The 25,208-nt window shown below is 50.0% G+C and overlaps 1 protein-coding gene across 1 annotated transcript in view; it reads right to left on the bottom strand.

Moving 5' to 3' along the window:
• Positions 1 to 24,890, bottom strand: part of ANKRD27 (ankyrin repeat domain 27) — a 46,585-nt gene extending 21,695 nt beyond the window's left edge. The window contains exons 1-13 of the mRNA XM_046680352.1: positions 24,757 to 24,890; positions 16,018 to 16,149; positions 9,694 to 9,804; positions 7,770 to 7,926; positions 6,764 to 6,918; positions 6,303 to 6,362; positions 6,163 to 6,216; positions 6,005 to 6,070; positions 5,835 to 5,911; positions 5,080 to 5,201; positions 3,931 to 4,009; positions 3,260 to 3,392; positions 230 to 322 (exon numbers count right to left, since the gene is read on the bottom strand). Coding sequence (XP_046536308.1) covers positions 230 to 322; positions 3,260 to 3,392; positions 3,931 to 4,009; positions 5,080 to 5,201; positions 5,835 to 5,911; positions 6,005 to 6,070; positions 6,163 to 6,216; positions 6,303 to 6,362; positions 6,764 to 6,918; positions 7,770 to 7,926; positions 9,694 to 9,804; positions 16,018 to 16,119 — 1,209 coding nt within the window. The 5' untranslated portion in view covers positions 16,120 to 16,149; positions 24,757 to 24,890. The remainder of the gene's footprint in view (positions 1 to 229; positions 323 to 3,259; positions 3,393 to 3,930; positions 4,010 to 5,079; positions 5,202 to 5,834; positions 5,912 to 6,004; positions 6,071 to 6,162; positions 6,217 to 6,302; positions 6,363 to 6,763; positions 6,919 to 7,769; positions 7,927 to 9,693; positions 9,805 to 16,017; positions 16,150 to 24,756) is intronic.
• Positions 24,891 to 25,208: the final 318 nt, after the last annotated feature.

Raw genomic sequence — 25,208 nt, 5'->3', positions numbered from 1 at the left:
CTCCGGATGCCGTCCAGCGTGGCTCCAGCGCAGCACAGACTGGGGGAGACAGGCCGATGTGCTGACCCCGGCCGTCAGCCTCAGCACTCCCGCCGCCCGCTCCGACAGAGCATAAACGCACGGCAGTGTTTGACCACGCAGAGCGCCCTGAGGCTGCCGCGGCTGCAGGCACGTGGAGAGATGAGGGCTTGTCACACCTCTGTGCCCACAGGACTGCGTGGTGTCTTACCTTAAACAGGCAGTCAGTGGGAGTGGAAGTCATCTGAGACAGCAGGCTCATTCTCTGCTTAAGGAACAGTCTGTCACCAAACCCCTCAGCCTCCTGCAGGAAAAGCCCAACAAGCTGTTTAATCACCATCATGAGATGCCAGCGCAGACCCTTGAGAACAGACGACCCAGGAACAATCTCGGCCGTTTCCCTCAGAACAGAGTCAGCGGGGCCTCGTCCCCTCACCGAACCAGAGAGCTGGCGCACATCAGGCTGGGAGCAGGGCTTCCAGTGGGGCCCGCGGAGAGTGGTAGCACACGGGCTGTGTGTGCGTGTGTGTGTGTGTGTGAGGGAGGGTGTCACCTCTAAGTGTGGAACGTAACACGCTCACACCATCCTACTCCAGATGGAAACCAGCACCATCCCGGCCTCCTCCTCTCAGACCTCTGTCGTGAAGCCTGCACAGCCCTGGCCCCTGCCATTTGAGCTGGGCCTCCAGAGAGGAAAACCGCCTGACAGGCTGGCCTGCACCTCCCTGTGTCAGCCAGCAGGAGAGTGCCGGGTCTTGCTTCATGGAATCCTTGTTAAACAGCAGACAACATGACCACTGGCCCAAAGGCCAATAAGATACTGCGGTCCACCCCAACTAATACATTCAGGTCTTCATATTACAGATAATGTTCACCCACATACAAAAAACTAAAAATGCATCCTCCCTTTATGAGGTAATTTCTAGTAAGACACTTCAATGCTCACTTGAGCACGTGCCATTCAAGTGTCTAATGACAAATTAACCTCCTCAAAGAGAGGCTTGGTGGGAGGTAAAGAGGCTCTTTTCCAGCCAGCAGCTTCTGGAAGAACTCACCAAACCCTGACAAACAGTGGGATATGTTTACAGCCTCTAAGTTCTGACTGAGAGGTCCAGCTAAAGGGAGAGCCCACAGCACCTCGGGGGGGACCGTTTCCGGGGTCCGCTGTCAGCAGAGCCCCTCCCACCAGCTGCCCTAAGAGGGTGAACTTGGCGAACAAGCACCAACTCCCAGAATCAGAGCCACTTCTGCTCCCAGCCACTCTACGCCATATAATCTTCCAACAACCTGCTTTGTAGGGTCCGAGAAACGTCAAAGACATAGTGATCATTTAGGGGCACTTGGGGCTCTGTCCTCAAGGCCGGGTGACTATTTGCAGGGCAGTGACGAAGAGAGGCAAGTGTTCAGGCCTGAGTCTTCGGGTAAGAGTGAGCTACCAGAAGAGACAGCACATGAGCTCAGACCCACCTGGGAAAGAGGCAACAGGCCTCATCAGAGACCCAGTGAGTGAGAAAGACCAGGAGCCGGCAAAGCTGGAGCCAGGAGGGGCAGACTCTCCCAGGGTCCCCTGCCGGCTTCAGAAGGGAAGCCCCTCAAACACTCCCCGAATCCCACTTGGAATATTTTCAGAAGTAAAAGTGGGGGTGGGAAGCCGACTGATACTGTTTGGTCAGCCACCTCCCTACACATCAGCCAAAGGCCTTCAATTGCTGGCCTTCCTGCCTCCATGCCACAGAAAGTAAGCAAGCAGGATGGCCGTGGTAAAGTCTCGGGGCAGCAAGAGGACAGAGCACCCTCAGGAGGCGGGCACCTCCCTCCAGGTGACAAGCAGCACCCTGATCCCATCAAGAAGCACCAGGCGATTCCTCTGCAGGGTGGTGGAGCCAGTAGGGGAGCCAAGTCTCAGACCGATCAGAGGAAAGAACCCGAAGGGGACCAGTCCAGGCACCACGGGAACAACACATGTTCCTAGAACCTCACAGGTGACAATCCAAACTAGGAAATCTTACTCCCCAACTAGGGAGTGAGCAGCAACTCTGCTTCTGCAGACATACGTGCATGTAGAGGGACAGGTGCATGCACGTGTGCATTCCAGAACGTCAGTGATTTCCGTCTAAATCAGAAAAGTTTCCTCAAGAGTCACAGGCAGCTAGAGTTCAGATGAGATGGACAGCCCCTAATTTCACAAGCTTGTGCACAGGAGATCAAATCAGACCCCAGACCAGAGCAGAACTAAATTCTTCAGCGAGCACGATACTGTCAGGCTAGATGCCAACAAGTGAGGCAGGTTCTCAGAGTTTAGTCAAAAATAAAACTGCAGAGGCACAGAAAAAAGACATATTCCAAAGTGTTAATGAAAGTCATCTCCAGCTAGTGAGTTTATGAGAGGCTTTCGTTGTCTTCACTGCAACTTTATATATTGCAAATATTGTTTATAAGCAAATAACAGTCTTCTCATCAGAAAACATAAAACTATTCTTCTGGGGAAAACAGAGTATACAATACTCTTTACAACATAATTTCAATTACATAAAGCATACATTGCTAAGAAAAGACTGGGAAATACATAAACACGTTAAGGATGAATGAATTCAGGGACAGGCCCACATTCTTGCCCAGATGGTTTAACTTACCATTACTTTGGGAGATTCTAACATCAGTAGAAAGTTAAGATCAAGAGAATGTTGAATCCTCAAGACTCTTGGTTTGTAATACAGAAACCTCTTCATTTTACTAATTTCAACTTTGTGATTTCTGTGAGCACCATCATGCCTTGCTGGTTGGTATATAGTGAAATAGGCCAGCAAGGCAATGGTGGTTTAAGATTCTCACAATTCACATAGAAATATAATTGCCTCCCCCAGCCAAAGCTCACCAACCAAGAGAATAATACTAAGGTTCTGAGTCCTAAAATTCCATACATTAATAATCTCGTTTCTTGCCTAGATATCCAAATTCACCATTTCTAGCTCCCCTTCTGCCCTCGTGCTTCTGAGGATAACGAGCACTGAGGAAACAGGACACGAACACCTGAGTCCCGATCAGAACCCGCCAACTTCTACAACTAGTTGGGTGCTGGGTGTTCAGTCCGCTCAGAGGTTGTCAAGCCTCACAGCCCTCAAACGGCCGAGGCTCATTCTTGGGAGACCATTTAAGAATCCCGCCACCCCAACCTCAGAACCCTATCAAACCTGTCAGGACACCCCCAAAGACAGCCCAAGGCAGGAAGAGGAGAGCTTACGGGCGGTTTAGCAGAGAGGTTTCCTTGCCGAATGTATTCGATTGCAGCCTCAACTGAGGTCAGGCAGTATCCCAATTCATCTTTTGCTGAGCTGCAAAATCTGAAGTTTTTGATATAACTCAAATTTGCCATCCTAACCAAAAAAAAAAGAGGAAGAAGCTTTATTGTTGTCTACTCAAGGAACACTTCTGCAGAAACAATGCTAGTGGCTTGAGTGACTGGAGTCAGTCAGCTCCAGGAGCAATGACTGCTACCCCCTCGCTCTCTATTTACAGAGTGTGTGCACTTAGGAAACTAAGTAAAACTACTTGTTACTTTCCTCGAATAAGCTAGTTTTTAGAAAGCTGATTATCGTAAAGTGAACTGTGGGTTCCTGTGGGAAGGGAAGGGCTTTGGATCCAGACAGAACTGGACTCAGCTTCCTGCTCAGTCACTGACTAGCTGTGTGTCTCAGAACGAGAAATATCAGCAATTTGGGCCTCAGTCTCCCCATCTATAAATGGAATGATAGCCAACCCCCTGGGGAATGAAGGCTGAGCAGGCAATTACAAGAACAGTTGCTCTGATGAGCAAGTGACTCATAAGAGACGCTCAGTTTCCCGGAGTTACACTAAAACCACCAGAGCACTGTGCTGCCATTTTGAAAAAGTATTTTAACAAAAGAAGATTACCAATTAGGGATCTCTGTTTTCACAAGCAGGTATAACAGGACTGACAGCAGATCATCAGCACACATGGTCTCCAAGTTAACTGCAGGGGAGACATGTTCAAAGCCATCAGGAGACGAGGATGGACCAGCAAGCGTATCAACTCCCCACCACCATCCAACCCACAAAACCACAGCCCAGTAAGATCACACATCAGGGAGAAATTCAATTGCACAATTTCCTTTGCAGTGTCCTGAATAGATGTCAGATTCAAGGAGAATACGAATGCCTAGCATCCTCAGAACATGTGCAAAAGAAGGAAATTCCAAGCAGACCAGCCCTTGGCCCCTTGCAGGACGGCTGAGAGCTCAGGGAGGTCAGTGACAGTGGATACAAGCAAAGGGGTGCACAACAGCCACCTCCAAGAGCTTCTCTCCTCCTGAGATCATTTCCATTTTATACACTACGGAGACTAATGCTGACGTGCAGCTTGACTTTATTGTTTTCATTTTGAAATTCTGTTTAAGTAATTCATGCGCACGTTTAGAAATTCAAACAGTACAAAAGAGTGAACCATGTGCATCCTTCCCAGCCCTGCCACCAGGTCTTCCTTCCCAGAGGCCACTGCTGCCGCTTCCTGCATCTTTCCAGAGACAGTCTCCAAACTCACCACCATGTATGTGGATGCACAGCCCTCCCCCTCTTTCTGTGATGCTGCTGAAAGTGTACCAAATACACTTCTGTTTATTTCATTTAATACGCTTTGAGGACCATCCTCTATCTGCACACATACATCGGCCTCCTCATTACTTTTTTCTTAGCTTATTTTGTTTTGTTTCACTTTTTATAACGGAAAAACTTAAACATACACAAAATTAGGAGAACAGTCTAACAAATAGTTGAACTGCCATGTACCTATCACCAGCGTGGCTCATTTTTGAGGTGGCTGCTTCTCTGCCACCATTTTCTTACCCTAGTCTTGCCTAACCCCCGTCTCCCACCCCCCATTACTAGGCAGCCACTCATCAGCAGACTCCGGGGGCTCACACTGGATGCTCGGCTGCACGCCAGCCCATCTGTATGATCCTTTAAGACAGCACTGCTCCTTAACAGACTTTTGCATCTGGCCGTATGCATCGACCCCATTGCCAGGCCCCTTCCCCGAGCACAAACCTCTGTGACTAGGAGACTGCGTAATGAGCTGCACGACCTTTCGCAAACAAACCAGCTTCTGTTGTGGGGAGGTGCACTTGTTCAGCTGAGCCAGCTCCCTCTTTGCACGAGGTATGTTGAAGCTGTAAAATCAGTGGGAAAGTGACAAGACCCCAGTGTGAGGGCCCTTCTTCCTTGATCTAACACTAAACCTCAGATTTACAAACCACAGGTAATGAAAAACAAAAACAGAAACTCAGAAGGAATCTGACTCAAGTCAGTGGCAAAACACAGCTGCTCTAAATGTCCCATTCAGGCTGCCAGGTGACATGGCTGCCCCAGAAAACTAGAAAAAAATCAAACATCCTCAGCCCCAGAGTAAAACGGCCCAAGAGAGGAAAAAAAAGTTTAAACATAAACCCTTTAGATATTTTCGTATCCTCATGAAACTTAAAGTAATTCAAAGGAGGTGCCTCCATGGCAGGGTTCCCTCAGACGGGCAGGTGAGGAGAGATGTCTGCATGCAGGACCCACCTGGGCGATCACGTGCCCACCTGGAGACCAGTCCTACAAAACCTCACCCCCTTTCGCTCCCACGCAGCCAGCATGCTGGCAGACAGGCGGAGGAGGTGACGCCTACAGTCAGCTGCCAATTCAGCCCTTTATCTCGGGTCCTCAGTAAGAACCAAGTCAACCCAGCGTGCTGCCACTGCTGCTTCCAGCAGAGACGGCACCCCAGCCTCAGGACCCTGAGCTGCCACAGCTCAAACCCTCACCTGAACTCAGGCTTCACACCAATATCTTTCTGCTGAAGGTCTTGAAGGCTTCTCGTGATTTTGTTAAAGGCAGCATCCTAACAAGAGATTTTAATGAAGTTTCAAATTTCTTCAAAAGCTCAGAATAGAACAAGGCTTCCCCCGGATGATGATGATGATTTAGAACCTACCTCGCTGGCCTCCATGGTCCCGACGTATTTAAAGATCAGATCATAAATATCATGCTGGACGTACACCTGTGGAATCAACGGGCCCAGCTCAGGGTGGGGCCGACAAGGAGACCCCCGGCCCGGCCGCCTTCTCTCCCCACGCCGCCCTGGCCGCCTACCTCCACCGCCTGCTTCATCAGCGTCATCTGGGCCTCCTGCTTGGCGAGCACTTTCTGGAGGACACAGAAAGTACTGTTAAAGAGCTGAGATTTGCACACGGCAAACCGTCACCCTCTCTTTCGAAAGCCCTGCAGCTCACCAGGTGGGAGTCCCTCAGCAGCTGCTGGAGGCATTTGGTGTAGAGAGCGTTCACCGAGTCCTGCACAACAGAGCAGAGAGACGGGTCACTCTTGTCACCCGCGGCCGCCACCCCCAACCCAGAACGTGTAAGGCAGCCAGAGCGAGGAGAGCATTCACACGAGGTACTTCCCAGTGACAATTATGTGATTTTTCTCAACTTTTTTTTAGGTGTATATGCATTAAGAGTAGTAAAAAATTCCCCGTGGGGTTAACATAGATGATAGCAATATTCATTTTTACACTTCTGCATGATTTTCAAGTTTTCTACAGTGGCTGGCACTACTTTTAGAGTTAAAAGAAATATTCAAACAAAACTTTCAACAGTGGAGGCAGCAAAGTTTCAGAGTCAACTGAGGGATCCCAGAGCTGTGAATGGGCCTGAGAAGGGCACGCCTGGCAAAGCAGGACACAGCTACTGACTATGTGATGACGGAGGCTCTTCCTTTCACACTCCCTGAATGTTCGCTGGAAAGAGGTGATGTTCCTGTCAAATCTCTCCGAGTGTCTTCCCAAAAACTCTCTCACATCTTCGATGGTTTTCAGAGAGAAGGAATCTGAGGGTGTTGAAGGCTCCTCTGAAAAAGAGACAGAGGGTCAGGCCGGCTAATGCCATCACTGTTTCCTAACGGGGGAAATGCCACATGCTTTGCCCTGCTCCCCTAGGGTCTGGGGCCCCATCTTCCAGGGGAGGACAGGGATGACCTGATTTCAAGATATTGCCCAGGAGCAGCCCAGTTACAGGACAACCCAGGGCCCAGAGAGCTAAGTCCTCTTGAAGCCCTTTCCTAGGACAAACCTGGACTATTTGGGACCTTTGGTATGACTCATGAGGCTCTGGTGAAGAAGCCTTGATTGTGGACAATAAGAGCCTCAGAGTGCATTTGGCACATCGATTGTTATATCAATTTCCTGGAACAAGTGAAGAATTATTATTCATTAAAAATAATGAGATCTCAGAGAGGCACAACAGTGGGGCTGAGTGGGTACTCCTGCTGTAAGAGCTAGCCCTAAAGCTGAGGCTCAGAGACAGAGCCAGGGCTGCCACTTCGCACAACTCCGGGGGCGACACGTACATTGAGGTCTATGTGAATGATGTCTCCTGGAATTGTGTAATACCCAACCTGTGCAACCATACGCAGCAGCCCCAAACCACATCTCCTTAGCTCAAGACAACTTCTTTTTTTCTTTTCTCCTTTTTAAAATCCCCACATTCTTTTTTTTTTTTTTTTTTTTTGCTGGGAAAGATTCGCCCTGAGCTAACATAAAGGAGACTTTTTAAGTTCTATGAGGAATTATTGTAAACAGTTACACAGGATTCTAGTGGGTTCTTAAACATATTATGGGATGTTTATAACAGCTATGTCAGGAGGAAGTTCAACAAACACATTTCTCCAAAACAGGAGAAAGGGGTTTTCTCCCAGAATACCTGAGCTCTCTCTCTTTTCCAAAGGATGAGCTATACACAGTATGCTGAAACTTTCTTCTTTTTCATTGTAGAAAGTTTCTTCAAAGAGAATGGGCACTGAGAGAAGACAGGCGAAACCAGCTCCTAATTTAATCCTGTTTCCTTGTATAAAGACATCCTGGAACAAGAGAGCATCACTGCACCAGCGGCCGCTGGTGACCGCTGACCCCTCAGCCTGGCTCCCAACCGGCACGTCGTCCGAGTGGCCACTGCAGCTCCAGCGTGGTCTGCAGGGACACGCACACTCCCTGTTGCTTTTTTGAGACTAAAATGCTTTCTTTCGTCTCTGCTCCCCCCGTAGCTGTGGCTACACAGCACCCTGATCCTTCTGAAAAGTGGCAGCAGAAAGGCATCAAGCTGCTCCTTAGAGAAGAACACCCGTACCTCCCGGGGAAGGAGAAGGCGGGGCGGCTCTGCTCCCCGAGGCGAGCTCCGCGCCGCGGGGCCCAGGGCAGGCCAGCGTGGTAAGCCTGACCCCTCTGCTCTCTTCATGCATGTGGGGACCCCGAGAGAACGCGTAAACTAACAAGTGATGGGCACCTGTGGTGAGCAGTTCCCTGGCAGGAAAATCAGGGCACGCCTCGTGAGCCACGGGGCTGCTGCCCCCCAGCTGGTGGCCTGGCAACCCCGTGCCCTGCCCCTCCACGGTGCCTCAGTGCCCACAAGCCCCAGGGGCTAGGTCAGAGGGGCCAAGTGCAGCACCCACCCTAGGAGAAGGCAGCGTGGCCCCTCCCCTGACTGGGGTAGGCTGGGGACCATGGCCAGTCCCGACTGGGAAGGGGACCTCCCGCTCTCAGAACCCATCTGCTTCCACTCAAATGATGAGAAAACGCAAGCCCAAAGCTGACATCGACGATGACACAGACGCACACCGTGTGCCTCCTGACCCGAGGCACCAAGAAAGTAAAACACCCTTCCGAGGCCTTCCTGCCCAAAATGCACACCTACGATGCACCACGAGGGAACTGAGACCCCACCCTGAGGGGGAGGCAACAGGGCAAAGCAAAGGCATCAGTGTCACAGAAGACCAGACACACCGAGGACTGCTCCAGACTGAAGGAAGCTAGAAAGACCAGCACCTGAAGGCGCTGCATGATTCTGGGTCTAAAAAGAAAAAAGGGGTTCTTTGCTATCAAAGGATATTATTAGTATAATGAGCATAATTTGTCTAAGGACAGTATGTCGGAGAACAGCGTTCTATCATTGCAAAATTTTCTGAGTGTGATCACCGTGCTGCAGTCACGTACGAAATACACACTGTTTTGGAGTAAAGGGACATGCTGTCTGCAACTTAGTCTTATTCCTTCTGAAAAATGTTCAGAGAAAGTCATAATAACGTGTGCGTGTGCACGTGCGTGCGTGTGCGGATACTCTCCCTCAGAGAGAAAGAGAAGACAAACGTGGCCAAAATGCTAACAGCTGACCAATCCACGGGGATGGTATACGAGAGTTCTCTGTCCTTTACTGAAACTTTCTGCAGGTTTGAGATTGTTTCAAAGCAAAAAGTTTTTAAAAAACGAAAAATTCATCCCTGATGTCCACTGTGTGGCCAAGAAACCGGCGAGCTCCCAAGGGCACTGGGATGAACCAGCCCACCCCGACAGGCCTCGGTGAGGAGCTGCTGTGCGACACCCCGCTCCCGCAGAAGCCCGTGGCTGAGGAGGGGGCCCAGCCACTCTGCACCCTCCGAGGCCACAGCCAGGGCCCTGCTCACCACCTCCATCTCCTCTCTCCTCAGACCCAGGGGCCCTCCAGCCCCTCCCACAGGGCTGCTGACTGTCAAAGCCATCACTGAACACAGCCAGGCGAGGCTCAGAAGCGGATTCTCTCCCCGCCCCCATCCTCGGAGGGAGTGAGCCTGGGCGACCCCCAGAGAAAGGAATACCTTTCCATTTAAGGTCTGGAAGTGCTCTTCCACCGGTCTCAGAACATAGGACTCGAACTGACACGCAGACTGAACACTGCTGGACAGGCTTCCTTTGCAGGGTACCAACACCTGGAAAAGAAGAAGTGGGGTGAATGCTAGAGAGATGTATCGTCCACAACAGGATGTATCCAAAGATGCCCCAGCTGGAACTACTGTGGGGACCCGCCAGCAGAGAGAATGCCTGGGGTCACTCACCACAATGGCAGCAGCTGGGGCCAGCTGAGTTAATCTGTCGTGGTTGTGATGGAAGCTGCCGGTCTCCACCCCGGCAGAGGGAGGCGGCACACGGCCTCCTCCGTCTCAGAGCTGCAGAGGGGCGGGCTCGTTCCCACACCTGCTGGGCCCCCGCCACTAACCCCAGGAGCCCCGGTCTATTCTCAAGGGCTCAGGAACGATTCCAGATGACACAGGAATAGTTTGGAAAGTACGGAGAAGTAAAACTAAAAAGTCACACGTGACCCCACCACCTGAATGACAACCCTGCACTTTGAAGACAGTTTCCTCCCCACATTTTCCTGTTGTTGTTTTAGGCTACCTGTGATCACAGTCTGTAATACCAGCCACAGGAACAAGTCTCCTACTGCAGGCTGCCACCCTCACCAGGATCTCTCAGGTGCCAGCCTCTCTCACTGGAGCAGGCTCCATCTGAAACGTGAATTTTGGTCCAGGCATGGCCGCCACGCTGACCAGGCACCAGCTTCCCAGCTCAATGCAGTGGTGGTGGGAGACGGACTCTCATGCCACCTTCTGCCCTGGCAACCACGTGCAGACCCGCGCTCGGTTCAGGGACTCATGTCTAAGAGGAATCTCCCAGACTCGAGCGCACCTGGCAGGAAGATGACCACGGCGGCCAAGTCCCTCACAGCCCCATCTCCTAAGCAGCCCAGCACAAAGCAAATGGCTTCCACACTGTCCCCACCATACAGACAAGGAAACCGAGGCTCAAGGGAGTGAAGTAACTTGTCCAGGGTCACACAGCCAGTGAACTCCTGCCACCTTCCTGACCACTGCGCCGTCCTGCTGCCTCCTGGAGCCACGGTGGAAGCACAGCCCCACGCCCGCTGGAGTTCCTCTGCAAAGACTGCGTGAAACTCTGGGCCTTCGAGAGCAGCAGCTGGCATGAGCTTCCTCAGGCAGGGCAGAAAGAGCTGCACGGCCTCTCTCCCCACGGAGGGACAAGCCAAGTCCTCACTGCAGGGAAGGGAGGCCCTGCGGCTGGGAGAACACAAGCCTGGCTGTGAAGCGGCCTTGCTCCTCCCCAATCAAGACTGGATCCGGCCAAGATCTGGACTCGACTCCTGATCTCAGGAAACACCACAGGGGACCATGCGAAACACCACAGGGCTGCACCTGGCAGAAGCCCGAAGGCAGGAGCACCGGGATCAATGACACGGATAGGAAAGGAAGAAAATGCAGAAGGGGAGACAGAGCCAAAGGAAACCTAAGGCTGCGGGGATGGTCTCACAGGTTCACACACGTCGAGGCTGACCAAAGTCCCCACACTCAGCACAGGCAGGCCATGAGCCACGGTGCAGCTCAGTAAAGTGGGGAGGAAAAGAGACTTAAAAGACTTCTCAACCCAGTACACTGTGTGGATCTCCTCTGGACCCTATTTGAACAGACCAACTGTGAAACAAACCAACAAATAAATTATCAGATGACTCGGGAAATTGGAACAGTGACTAGATATTTGACAAAACTGAAGAATTATTGAGGAATTTTTTAGCTGTGATAATGAGATTGTTGTTACATTTTTTAAGAGAGTCCTTATCGTTTAAAAATACACTCCTTACACCACTCGTCAGCCATGCTGTGGCAGCTGCCCACATGCAAAACAGAGGAAGGTCAGCACACACGTTAGCTCAGGGGGAATCTTCCTCAGTTAAAAAAAAACAGAAAAAACCCACTCCTAAATATTTAGAGATGAAATCGTATGACAACCTTATATAAATTTCTGGGATTTGTTTCAAAATAATCCAGTGGCTGAGGATGGAGGGCAGGAAGGGGTAGAAATGAGACGTGACTGGCCATTGAACTGAGCACAGTTGAAGCTGGGTGATGGGTGCATGGGGCTCATTATACTATTCCTACTTTTTTATGTTTGAAATTAAACGTAATAATTTTAAAATTTTAATAAAAGCAAAACTTAAAATAAAGAAGGAAAATGAAGGCCCTCAGGTACTAGCCTCAGGGCTCCCAGGAGGACTAACGGCAGCATGGAGCACAGAGAGAAAGAGGGTGCTGTCACCTGAGAGTGGCCACAGGCAAGGGACTGGCACGAACGGACCTAGGGGACGTCTAATGCCCAAACTCAGAGAGGCCACGAGATGGCCCCACTGCCGCTTTATGGATGGAGGAGTCATACAGCCCCACAAGAGGAAGGGAACTTCGGAGACCTCCACCCCAAGTGTGACTGCAGTGTTTACCTGGAAGCATGCTCCTTCTCCACCTCCCTAACTCGAACAAAGCAAGACCTGCTCCTGCTGCACTGCATCCCCATTACCGAACACATCACTCAGCATACAGGAGGTGCACAGTCAACATTCGCTGAGCAGAGAGGGAGCCCTCCAACTTCAAGGACCCCCAGTTTTCAGGCAGGCCATGCTGGCCAGAGCATTTCACCGCAAGCAGAAGCCAGTGGCTGGCTCTCTCCGGCTCCATCCGTCTCCACCAGAGTCCTGCTCGGGCAGAGGAGGAGGCGGGACAGGAGGAGGGGGCAGAGCAGCTCTGAAGCTGCCCTGGGAGCTGGGGTCACGTGCCCAGGGGCTCCAAGAGAGCGCTTCAGACAAGGTCTGGAGTAGACATCATGAAGTTTCAACAGCCTATGTGGGATACACATAGTTTACAATTAACAAGTAGACCCTAAGGTGGGGACCTACTTATTGCAAAGATTAACAATACAACTTTTTATTCTAGCCCTTTTGTGAAGAATTTTTAAAATAACGGTAATTAAAGACAAGACAGTAGAATAAAAGCAGGAATCAGCATCCGTGCCACCTACTCCAGGGTGCCCTCCTGACTCCTCCCTAGGCTGGGTTAGGCATTCCTCCGGAGCCTGTGATGACTTCTGTCCTCACACACATTCCTCTGTCCTGCAAACAGCCTGCTTCTGGAGTTCCCTGAAGGCACGCCGTGTTCCCCACTCATCCGTGTAACCCTGGAGCCCAGCACAGGGCCTGGCACACAGGAGACGCTCAGTGAATGTTTGTTGGATGGATCCATCCTGAATGAATCCTGAGAACTGGAATATGGCCCTCCATGCCCTTAGTGGGGCTGTCCGGGTATTTTACTGGAAAGTCAGTTCTTTGGAACTTGGAAGACATGCTGCTAGATTCCCAGGCTAGCCCTCAAAAGCCTGCATACCCCATAATTAAAGGACCGCAATGAAAGGACCAAATTTAATCTCCCCCTGGGAAACCTGGAGGACTTTCCCCCGACGCCCCATGGACAAGAGCCCCAGGGATGCAGCAGGCCTGCCCAGCCTGCTCTGAGAAGCCACAGTGCCTAATTAGCCAGACAGTTGGAAGAACAGAGCGCGACTATGAGAAGCAGTGCGTGGGCGTCACGGGCCTCTGGGATTGGAATCCGGGGAACATGGGGAACGAGCTTCCACTGCCAGTCAGAGAGCAGGTGACGGCTGGAGGCACCTGGCCAGACGCAGAGGCATCCCCATCAAAGGAGGGCTTGGGAAGGCAGGGAGACTCAGGAGGAGGTGGGGCAGCAGTCAAGCTGTACCCTCAGCTGCCACACACACCATCACGCGAGGACAAGGTAGCCCACAAGCTTGGCGTGCAGGCAGAGATCTGAGAGGCCGTTAACTCTGGGGGACACACATGTTTAAAAGTGGTGATTTCACATTTTTACAGCCCAATAAAGGACTCTCATCCCCAAGGCAGATTCAAGGGCGGCCAAACGTGGCCCAGCGTCCAAGGCCCATGGAAAGAAATTTGGCATCTACCTGCTGAGGCCACAAGGATCCCATAGAGGTAGCAGAAAGGATAAGAGCTCTTCTAGAAGCAGTAGAATACTCTATCATTCAACCAACACTACTACGGATCAGACAGGAATGAGGCAGTGCTCCCGTCACACGGCCAACAGGGGGCAGGAGCCAGCCAGCGACATCTGACCGGGCTGAGAGGACAGCACAACCAGCTCCTTCTCGCTGCTGACTTCTGCAGAGAAGTTGGCCTCGCTGATTCAGAGTCCACCGAACAAGCCCGAGCAAGGCCAGAAATTCAGGGCTGCTGAATGTGGGCCCCAAGCAGCTCCTCGTGGCTCCTGCGGATCTCAGCAGGGGCTGAGTAAGGGGCCTAGGGTACCACTGGGAGCTCGGGATGGACAGTTTAAGAAGAACCTCCCATTCCTCGGTGTACCCGAAAGGAAGGTGACCACGCTGCCACAGTTCTTTCTCAAACTTCCCCTTCCGCTAACGTGAGCTCGAGTGGGACTCTGCTACTCGCAGCTGGAAAAGCACCCACTGGGTGATAGGAGCCGTGGAAAGGACTGGCAACAGTGGTGAGCAAGACAGACAGGCCCCACGGAGCTCCCCGAGAAGTGACAGAACTCACTCCACAGTGCGGCATTTTCAAAAAGCAAGAGAAGGTGACATATGACAACACATTCCTACCTAGATGGTATTCAAAAAACATCACAGAACAAAGATGGCAAGGACATATTTCTCAAATCAGGTCAGGCCCGCCAGTTAACATGACCGTGTGCATCCTATTCTTTTTCTCTGTGACACTTAACATTACACATTCACCCAGAGTGCGATCACCTCTCCCACTAGAATGTCAGCTCCGTGAGGGTAAAGACGGAGATGTATATTCATATTCTTTGCTGAATCCCCAGCATCAGACAGTGCCCTGCCTGGGGTCACATTTAGTAACCGTGTGAAGTGAATCACTGACAATGAATGTCTTTGGTGAGCTTTACGAGATTTTCCTTTTCTTCTTTGGAAACAGCTGTACTTTCTAATTTTTTCATAATGAACTTTATGACTTCTAAAATCCAAAGTAAAAAAAAAATTCTGGGAGGGGCCAGCCCGGTGGCGCAGTGGTTAGCTGCACACATTCTGCTTCGGTGGCCCAGGGTTCGCTGGTTCAGATCCCAGGTGCGGACATGGCATCGTTTGGCAAGCCATGCTGTAGTAGGCGTCCTGTCCCACGTATAAAGTAGAGGAAGATGGGCACGGATGTTAGCTCAGGGCCGCGCTTCCTCAGCAAAAAGAAAAGGATTGGCAGCAGATGTTAGCTCAAGGCTAACCTTCCTCAAAAAGAAAAAAAATTCTGGGAAAAATATATGAATCACAAAGCCAATCATAAAAATTGGAAGGGACTTTAAGAAACCAGGCTCCTGATGGCAGAGGGATGGACTGGGTGAGGTGAAAGCCAGTTCCAGTTTCCAGAGGCAGCTGAGAACCTGAAGCTAACAACGTGAGCTGACTTCTCCTTTGGCTCAAATCCTCGGCCACCAGACTTCGCTGAGTAAAGTCACACCATTCGGTAAGAGAAGCGGGGACACAGCGTGAGAAGAGGACAAGACACAAAAGGAAGACAGAGGACTCCTCAAGCAGAAGCCAGAGGCGGACGGCACAGAGGCGCCCAGCACACTGTGTCTTGTGGTGCTGTGCAAGTAAGATGCCTACCAACATTACCCACTGGGACCTGGAAAGACCTGCCAGGCGGGGCCTGCCCTCCCTCCAGGCAGCAGGTACCCAGCGCCAGGCCACCGTCTCTCTCACATGCTTCTCTCATTCCTGTTCCCCGGCTGCCCCTGTGGGCTCTTGAGGTTGTGGCCTCTATTACATAAGTTCTTTCACCACAGCTCTTCCCCTTTAGGAAATGGCTTTGAAAGCAACATACAAACGTGCTCCGACGTTCCCTTATTCTCCGGGAGTGAGCACCCACCTCACAGACGACGGCTCGTGAGGCCCTAAGGAGGAAGATGATTTTTGCCTCAAGAAGCCCTCACCGTCAACATGGAAACAGAAGAAACAGAGGTGAATACTGTGAGACCAGTGTCAACAGGGCTGAGAGGTCAGAGAAAGGATTACACCCTGGGCCAGGGCGGTCCCAGGAGGCTTCCTGGAGGAAGCAGCTCACGGTGGTCCCTCCGCTCATCCACATACAGAGCGTGTCTGAGGCTTCTTACACTGAACAGTCTGACACTGACTCCCTCTGAACTTATTCTGCTCTGAAGTCCACCATACTTCCAGCCTCGTCAGCACCGCTCGGTCCATGCCTAAAGGAGAAGGACAACCCTCGGGATCCATGTACTTACAATGCCATGGATTTGGGCCACCTTGCTGCACAAGTCAGGACGCCACTTCTGAAGAGCCAGATAGAAAGGATTTTTCATGAGATCTTCATCATACAGAGCCATATGGACTTCAGATGGGACAAAGTGAATCTCCTGGGACAAGGGAGGAAAAAGCAGTAAATGACCACTTTCGCATTTATATAACACATAAAGGTCTTGATCTGGCAATTTCTAAAAAGCATCCCCGACTCGTATTACTCTACTCTACAGACTGAACACTCCATCAGGAATTACCGAAGATAACCCACCAATTCCAAGACGTCCTTTTTCTGATTCAATGTACAAATCATGTGCAGAAAATCTTCTTGAACTCCAAGTCATTGCAACAGTAAAAATGGCTACTTTTAGAAGAACCTACAGGGCCAAAATTATGACCTTTTAAAGATATGCACATATTTTTAATGAAATATTTTAAGCATACAGAAAAGTAGAGAGTTAATTATGCAAACCCACCGCCCAGAATTAACAAATCTTAACACTTTGCCACCTTTGCCTCAGATTTTCTGTAGGAAATAGAGTAGAGTAGACTGGAATCCCCCTGTGCGCCCCCGACCCCATCCTCTCCTCCCTTCAGAGGCAACCACTCTCCTGAAGTTGCTGTACATCCGTCTTGCCTATGTTTCTAGTCCTTTAACACTAACGTCCTCATAAATAACATAAAATATTGATTTACAGGCATGAAAATGTACCTAAATGGTACCACAATATAAGTATTCTGGGACATAGCCTTTTCCTTTTTTTTTTTAAGAAATTTTTTTTTTTCTGCAGGGAAATATTCACCCTGAGCTAACATCTGTTGCCAATCTTCCTCTTTTTTTTTGCCCCCATCCCCAGAGCCCAGTACATAGTTGTATATTCTAGTTGTAAGTCCTTCTAGTTCTTCTACATGAGCCACAGCCACAGCATGGCTACTCACAGACGAGTGGTGTGGTTCTGTGCCTGGGACCTGAACCTGGGCTGTCCAGGCAGAGCGTGCCAAACTTTAACCATTAGGCCATCAGGACTGGCTCTGGAGCATACCCTTTTCAATCAACATGTTTTCAAGTTCTATCCATACTGATCCATACAGCTCTCATTCATTCTCTAATGTCTACTGTGCAGTGTACTAAGTGAACATGACACAATTTATTCATCTAATATCCCACGTTTAAGTTGCTCCCACATCTTCAGCGTTACAAACAATGCTGGAATGAACAGTCCTGTACCCTTCCGTGTTCATTGAGCACGTTATCTAGGGATGTCCCTAAGAGAGGCACTAAGGAGCATCCATCTGCACCGTCACTGGATGCTGACAACGCTGGACCACTTTCTACCTCCATGAAAAGCGCATGAGCATTTCCCTTCCTCACATCACATCCTAGCCACCACTCCTCAGCACTGTCACATCATCTCACTTCTGCCAGTCTGTGAGCATAAAATAGTACTTTGCTGTCTTTTTCATTTCTCTAATGAAATTAATCATTTCCTTATGTTCAGAAACTACCTTATCATCTTTTGCCCACTTTTCTAATGAGTTGTTGGCCTTTTTCTTATGATTTAGAGTTCTTTACATATCTGGATACTAAAAGATGTTGTAAATATCTTCTCCCAATCTGTGACTTGTCTTTTCATTTTTTCAAATGTCTGTTTTCAGAAATAGAAATGTTTGATTTTAATGTAGTTGAACTTGTCAATCTTTGCCTTAATGGTCAATGTTTTTTGGATCTTAGGAAACCCTATTATCTGGCATGCCCCTTTGCAAAGTGACTTCACCATTCCCACTATCAGAATTCACCACCCCTTGAATCTGAGCCAGCCCTGTCATTTGCTTTAACCAACCAACCGAGAGAACTGATGCTCTGTGACTTCTGAGTCTCAGCCCCAAGAGGCCTTGCAGGTCTGATTCTCTTGAGAGTGGCACCCTGAGACCACCGTGCTATGAAGAAGCCCCCGGGATGAAAGACCACAGGGAAAGAGAGAGGCCCAGGCGCTCCAATGAGCACAGTCACCCCGCCCGCTGAATGCAGCCACGTGAGTGAGTTCAGGTGACACTAGCAGAAGAACCACCCTGCCAGCCCACAGAATACTAGGAAATAATAAATTGCGGCAGTTTCAAGCCATAAGATTTGGACTGGTTTGGTATGCAGCAAAGGGAGCTACCTAAAACCACATCCTTTCCAACTCCAAGGCCATAAAAATAGTCCCTATAATTTGTAAGAATCTTCAAGTTTTTCATTTTCGGTCTCTGATTCCTCTTTATTTTTATATATACAACAAACTGAGCACCCAATTTTGTTCCACATGGTAAGCTGTCTTAGCCTGTTCAGGCGGCTATAACAAAATACCACAGAGTGGGCGGCTTAAACAACACTTATTTCCCATAGCTCTGGAGGCGGGCAAGTCCAAGATCAAGATGCCAACAGATGTGGTTCTTGGTGAGGGCCCACTTCCTGGGCAGTAGACAGCCATGTTCTCGCTGTATCCTCACGTGGCAGAGAGAGAGTTCTCCAGCCTCTTCCTCTTTTTATAAGGGCATGAATTCCATCACGAGGGCCCCCCTCCTCATGACCTAATCGAACCCCAATTAGATCCCAAAGCCCCACCTCTAAATATCATTACAGGGAAGGATTAGAGCCTCCACATAAGAATTCTAGGGGGGACACAAACATTCAGTCCACAGCATAAGCCAACCGTCCCATCATCATCTTCTGAATGTCTATCCCTTCACACAGGCTGACAGTGCTCCCCGGGTCATACTCCAAGTTTCCATATGTTTGGCCTGTTTCTGGGCTCTACTCTGTTTCAATGGTCTAGACCAGTGCCATCTAACAGATATCTGTGACAAATGTAATTACATATACATTATGCATAATTACATATGTGATTTTAAGTTTTCTAGTAGCCGCATTAAAAAAGAAACAGGTGAGATTAATTTTAATAATATATTTTATTTATCCTAATATATCCAAAGTATTATATTTTCAACATGTGATCACTATTTAAAAATTACTACTGACATATCTTACATTCTTTTTTACTCCTACCAGGTCTTCAAAATCTGGTGTGTATTTTACATTCACAGCACTTCTCAATTCATACTAGCCATATTTCAAGTGCTTAATAGCCACATGAGACTAGTGGCTATTATACCGGAGAGCAGGGCTAGACCATATTATTTTCCATGACTATATCTTCATAATAAGCCTTGCTAACTCACAGAAAAAGGCCTCCTTCCTTGTTCTCGAAAACTGTCTGGTTATTCCTAATTCTTTACAATGTCACATGAATTAGAATCAGCTTATTAATTCCATGAAAAATCCTGTTGAGATTTTTATTGAAACTGCACTAAATTTATGGACTGGAGAGTCAACATCTTTATAATAATGAATCTAATCATCCATGAATATGGTACGTCTTTCCATGGATGTCTTCTTCTATGTCCTCCAATTAAATTTTTTCCATAAATATCACAGATCATATACAACTTTTATTAGATATTATTTATATATTCTGTATAGATTTGCTCCTGTTGTGAATGGGGCCTCCATTGCCCCTGCTCCCCTTACCACACATCAGTGTGGTTTTACTGAGTTATGACTCTCTGAAGGCTCGGACAGCATTTTTTTTAGCAATAAAGTATTATTTATTAAGGTATGTACATTGTGTTTTTAGACATAATGCTATCGAATACTAAATAGACCACAGTATAGTGTAAACATAATTTTTATCTGCACTAGAAAACCAAAAAGTTCATGTGACTTGCTTTATTGGGATATTTGCTTTATTACAGTGGTTTGGCACTGAACCTGCAACATCTGAGGTGTGCCTGTATGAAAAATGGGCACAGAAAAGGAATTAGAGTTCTAGCCATGTCATTCCACCTCTCTGAGCCTCCATCTCAGTCTGTGCAATGGAGAATATGAGTACCTGTCTTGCAGGAGGATTCCCAGTTACATGCCACCTACACTATTTTTGCCACACTGCATACCAAGGTACCACCACTTACTGCTGGCCCACACGGTGCCTTTGTGAGAATTAGAAAAAGGCACTTCATCTTCCCAGCACCACAGTCCTGTGCCAGGGCACATGGCTTGGTAAGCAGCTCATAGGCTGTATCAGCCTGTTTGCCAACACCTCCCCTCCCTTGGGGCAGGGCACCTGTGCAATGAATAACCTGCGCAACTGTACACAATGGCTCTATTGCTAGCGTCTGACCTTTTCTTTTAAACACCTACTCCCTTCTAAAATGTATTTTAAAAAGAACCCTATTACTACTTTAAATGGAAAAACAGCATCACTTCCCATAAAGAGAAGATAATCTTAAAATTAAAAATCATAAAAACATTTGACATTATTTAGAATCTTGCTAGATACCATTGCCTGCCAAAGGTTCTGAGCTTGAGCCTGAGGCCTCTTCTCTTCATTAAAAAGAGAAAATTCTCAACTATTAATGACTACCAAGTAAACTCATCCTTGATAGAATCAGATGAACAAAATATGAGTGAAAAATTGAATTACTTTTTCACTATTTAATGATATTCCAAAATGCCTCTTTGGGGAAACACCAGAACAGTATGGATAAGGGCACTATAAATTCTACCCCTTATGGCTAATGATAAAGACAGCCACCATTCAAGAGCACCATTGGTCCAGGCACTGTGATAACTTCTATACATCCTCATCCCATTTGAATGCTCATGATAACTATAGGTAACTAACTATAACTAACGCTCACAATAACTATAGGGATCATTAGCCCCTTTTCACAGATGAAGAAACTGAGGCTCAGATGGCCAACTCGAGGTTACACAGACGTCAGAATTTATTCTAACACCCATCCCTTTAACCACTACACCCATCATGTAAAATAAATACACCTGGATTAGGGGTTATCTCATGAGCCACAGAGGCCCAGACTCTATACTTCACTTCCCCCAAAGGAAAAGTCCCCATGGCAGACAGCCACACAGAATTCCCTGAGCCTGGCCTGGCCGGAGCTGTCTGGGCTGCGGCCCCCCTGGGGACTGCCTAAAGGAAGCCCCTCAGCTCGGCAGATCCTCTTAGGGCAAAGATCCCAGCAGGAAAATGGCTCCGGATAATCCCTGCCTGGACCCCAGAGACAGCTCGGCAACAATTCAGAGATGTGAATTGTTGAATTCAATTACGACCGGAGCCCAGATAATCCTTTTATGAGCCCGCACCACAACAAGTGGATAATGTGATTTTGCTGGGACAGAGTCACAAGAAAACAAAATTCTTCCTGGTTCCTGACATAGCCGGTTCTACATGGCAGAGCGTAAAAGTAAAGATGCCTGGGCCAAAAAATACACGACAAACAGGACGAGATATGGTCAGATTAAAGCTGGGAAGGGACACTCCTTCTGCTCCTCAGGCAAGACGCTGGCCGAGCACCAACACCTCTGCCCCCAAGATGGAGGTACTAACAACCTAGCTGGGAGGCAAGGAATGGGCACCAGAAGAGTAAAACAAATCTAGAACAGTGCTGGGAAAGGGAAGGACCAGATAGAGAAGGGAGCAGCAGGGAAGGCAAGAAGGTGGGCAGTGCGGGAGGGATCCCTGGCAGGGACCAGAGCAGGGCCAGAGGTTCAGGAGGCAGGAACAGAAAACCTAAAGGTAAACTTTTTTGACGGGATGAGAAGATGAGTCCAGGGAAATAATAAGAAGCCAAACAGAGAGGGTCAGAGAGGGAAGGCCCTGAATGCCACATCAAAACATTCCATTCAAATGCGTCAACTGTGTCAGCACGCAAGACCCCTAGCAAGCATTGCTGATGAATGGAACAGAGCTTGCTGTTTTTCAGTCCCAAGTCACCTGCTTTCTCTTGGACAGCAGTCCTCCAATGACTGAACCCTCTGTCCAGGAGCAGGGCTTCAAAGAGCTCTGTCCAGCACTGCTCTCAACCTTTCTATCCAGTGTTAAAAATATATAATAATCGCATACTATCCGGTGCTTAATGCCAGAGTTGAACTCTCTGGGGTACACAGATATTAAACATGCATAAATATTTATATATATACAAATAATATAGGGGTACATGCTTAAAAGTAATTTAATATCCTGACAAGTTTACTTGTAAGAATTTTATATTTGAAAAATAACATGCAAAGTAAACTGACTTTTCCTTGTAAAAATGGAAAGACGAGTGAACTCTCTCATAAAACTCCTTTAAGAAAAAGTTCCACCTCTACCTAAGCTTAAATGATGGAGTGATTTACTGAAAATCCAGTGAAGCTAGTGAGAGATACCAAATGCCCCTGAACATGAGTTATCTGAGGTTACTCTCTGAGCAGGAGAGCCAGGCGAGGCCTCAAACCAGTATCGGGCGTTTCAGGAGACAGTGTGGACACTCGTGGTTTTGTGGTCTTCAACCGTCCTGCCAGCCCGGATGAGTCTGAGCGGTCAGGGACCATCTGGTGACAGCATCCAGGCTGGCTCTGCAGAATCCAGCACAGGAAAGTCTGCGCCGTGCAGAGACGCGCTCCCTGCCGAAACCTGACTGCTGTGGCCGCTCCCCATTCCAGGGCCCTGACCCACGACCCTGACCAGGTATATTTTCCAACTGATGAGCAATATTCTCCAGCTGATTTAATTTGTAATTCAGAAGGAAAAGGCAAAAAGGGAAAACTTTCTATTTATCTATGTGTAATACCAAACGGAAGCAATCTGATGACATAATGTATGGTATTACAGTCACGTGTGTCCTCTGGCCTGTGTTGTCTATGGATCCTGTCCATATTTTTCTCAAAGCTCTTCCTCAAAGCACGCAGACCGCCCCGGCCACCTGGGTCACTGTAAGTAACCAGTAACTATGCATCCACTTGAACAAAATGACAGCCGGGGGTCAGAGGAGGCTCGAGTTCCCAGAGAGGGATCATCTCTCACAGGAGCTGGAAATCCACTGGCCTTATCTAGGGGAGGTGATGGGCTGGCTGCAAGCAGCCATGCAGGCACCAGCACAAAGCCAGGAACAGAGTGCCAGCTCAACACAGCGACAGCTGGAATGTGGAGGGTCACGGAGGGAGAGAAGGGCTCAGGGCTGGAAGAGGGGTGTGACCCCTGGGAGAGGAGGAAAGTGTGAAGGAGCACAACTGTCCTCAGAAAGCCACTTCACGGCTCTGCTCCTGGAGTCGCAGGCAGAGCCACCAGCACCCATCTGCCTGCCAGCATCTTGGGCAGAAGAGCAGGAGCTCCACGGGCCACTTCCCAGTGTCTCTCAGGTGTGGAAGCAACTCCACGACAAAACAGGTCTGGGTTCCTCAGGTCCGAATCCTTGCTAGGTCTGTATCTAGCATCACAAGGTCACATTCCTCTGCTCCTCTAGGAGAGGATGAAGTCAGTGGACACCAACCTAATCCTGGCAATTCAGAAACAGGGGGAGAGCCGTGACACAAACACTAACAGCACACAGACGTGTGCACGACAAGCATCCAGCAGCTGCCCTCACAGGGCAACACAGTCCAAAACTCACAAGGAGGCACAGTCAAGACCTCGACCTCAGCCCTATGCAGACACTACTGCTCACTCCCCCAGCAACCCTGTGAGGCAGGATTATTTCAGGTGACAAGCCGAGGTGGACAGAGCTCACCCAAGGCATCTACCAACTTTAGAGCCCCAACTGCTTTCCTGCCACTAAGGCTCTTCAGAAGTATGTTTCTGCTCCCGTCCTGCACTTCCTCCTCCGAGGCCTAAGGGCTCTGCCTTCCAGATCTCACCCGAAGCTGTCAGCGAAAGACAACGAAGCTATCTTTCCAACGCTGAGATCTGTAGAGGATTCTTCTGCGACCTCCCCCTCCACTCCCTACTAGAGGAATTCTCAACTTCTCTACTTGGCATCGCCGGCCTCTCACTTCTGGTCTCCCTCTGTTATCCCCAAAGCTCCCCAAAGAGATGGGTTCTCCCTCCTTTACACACTTCATCCTGAAAACTACTCTTCCCCCGTCAAGGCCCCCTTTCGGCCGGGGAGCAGCTGAGACCCTTCACTGAAGAGAATGGCCAAGGCCCAGTGCGTCCAAGCCCTGGCCACAGCCGGCCGCCTAAAGGATGCACCTATGGGCAGTCCAATTTCAACGAAGAGAACTGAACAGACCCAGAGTCCGGAACATCTCCTGGTGCTTAAGAGTTTTCCTGGAGTAATCTTCACCCAGCAGGACCAGGAGACCCCGCCCCGCGAGAGGCAGGCAGGCAGGCAGGTGGGGATTCCCTCCTCCCTCTCCCGCGCCTTCATCACCCCTAGGGACCACAAAAGCCCGGCCAGAGGCGCCGGACCCCCACCCACAGCCTCTCCTCCACCGGCCCGGCCAGGCCGCCCGCAAACCACGGAGGCCACTCAAGGCACAGCGACGGACCCGCCCACTGCCCCCAAGTCTCAGCTCCCGGGACCCCGGACCCGCAGACCAGTCCTGGAGCCGCGGAGGTCAGAGGGCGCATTCTTCGCCACCCCGACCCCAACGGACACGAGGGGCAGAGCGAGCCCGGCGGCAGGCGGGCCCCGCAGAGCGAGGACGCGGCAGTGCACCGGCGCGGGGCCAGGGGCTGGGGGGCCCGGGGCTGGGGGGTACCCGCCCAGCCTGGGGCGCCGGCGCGGAGAGGAAAGAGCCCCTCCCCCTTCCCGCTCCGGGGCCCCGCCCGGCCTCCGGGCCCCGCGGCGCAGCCGTCTCGCGGGAAGGCAGGCGCGGAGCAAGCGGGAGAGAGGACACTTACTTAAAAGGCTACATAGTTTCACTCCTTGCCCTTCCCTGAGCGGCGGCGACACCTCGCGGCCCCTAGGCTCACGCCTCAGAGCTCACGACCCCAGCGCGGCGGCTCTGCCCCACCGCCCACCCCTTACTCCGCCGTTGGGCGGAGCCGCGCCTCAAGGCCCCCGGTCAGCCCAATACGCGGCCGTCCTTGTCCGGAGTGACGTGTGCGCAGAGCAATCATTGAGCCCACCCAGCCGAGGGTGGGGCTCAGGCGGTGCACAGCGCTTCCTACTCGGGCTGGACCAGCCCGGAGCCGCCGACTGCGCGTGCCCGTGAAGGGAAGGGGCGGGGCCTAGAGCAGATCCGACACTCCGGGTGGGGTCCAAGCTAGCACGCTGGAACGCGGGCTCGACCCGGATGGGGAGACCCGGGGGCCGTCTGGCCCGGCGGGTCGCCTTTTGTTGCTCTCTTTAG

The sequence above is a fragment of the Equus quagga genome, chromosome 13, assembly GCF_021613505.1.
Source record: "Equus quagga isolate Etosha38 chromosome 13, UCLA_HA_Equagga_1.0, whole genome shotgun sequence".
NCBI lineage: Eukaryota > Metazoa > Chordata > Mammalia > Perissodactyla > Equidae > Equus > Equus quagga.
Note: the sequence above shows the minus strand (reverse complement) of the source record. Positions and strands in the feature narration are given on the sequence as shown.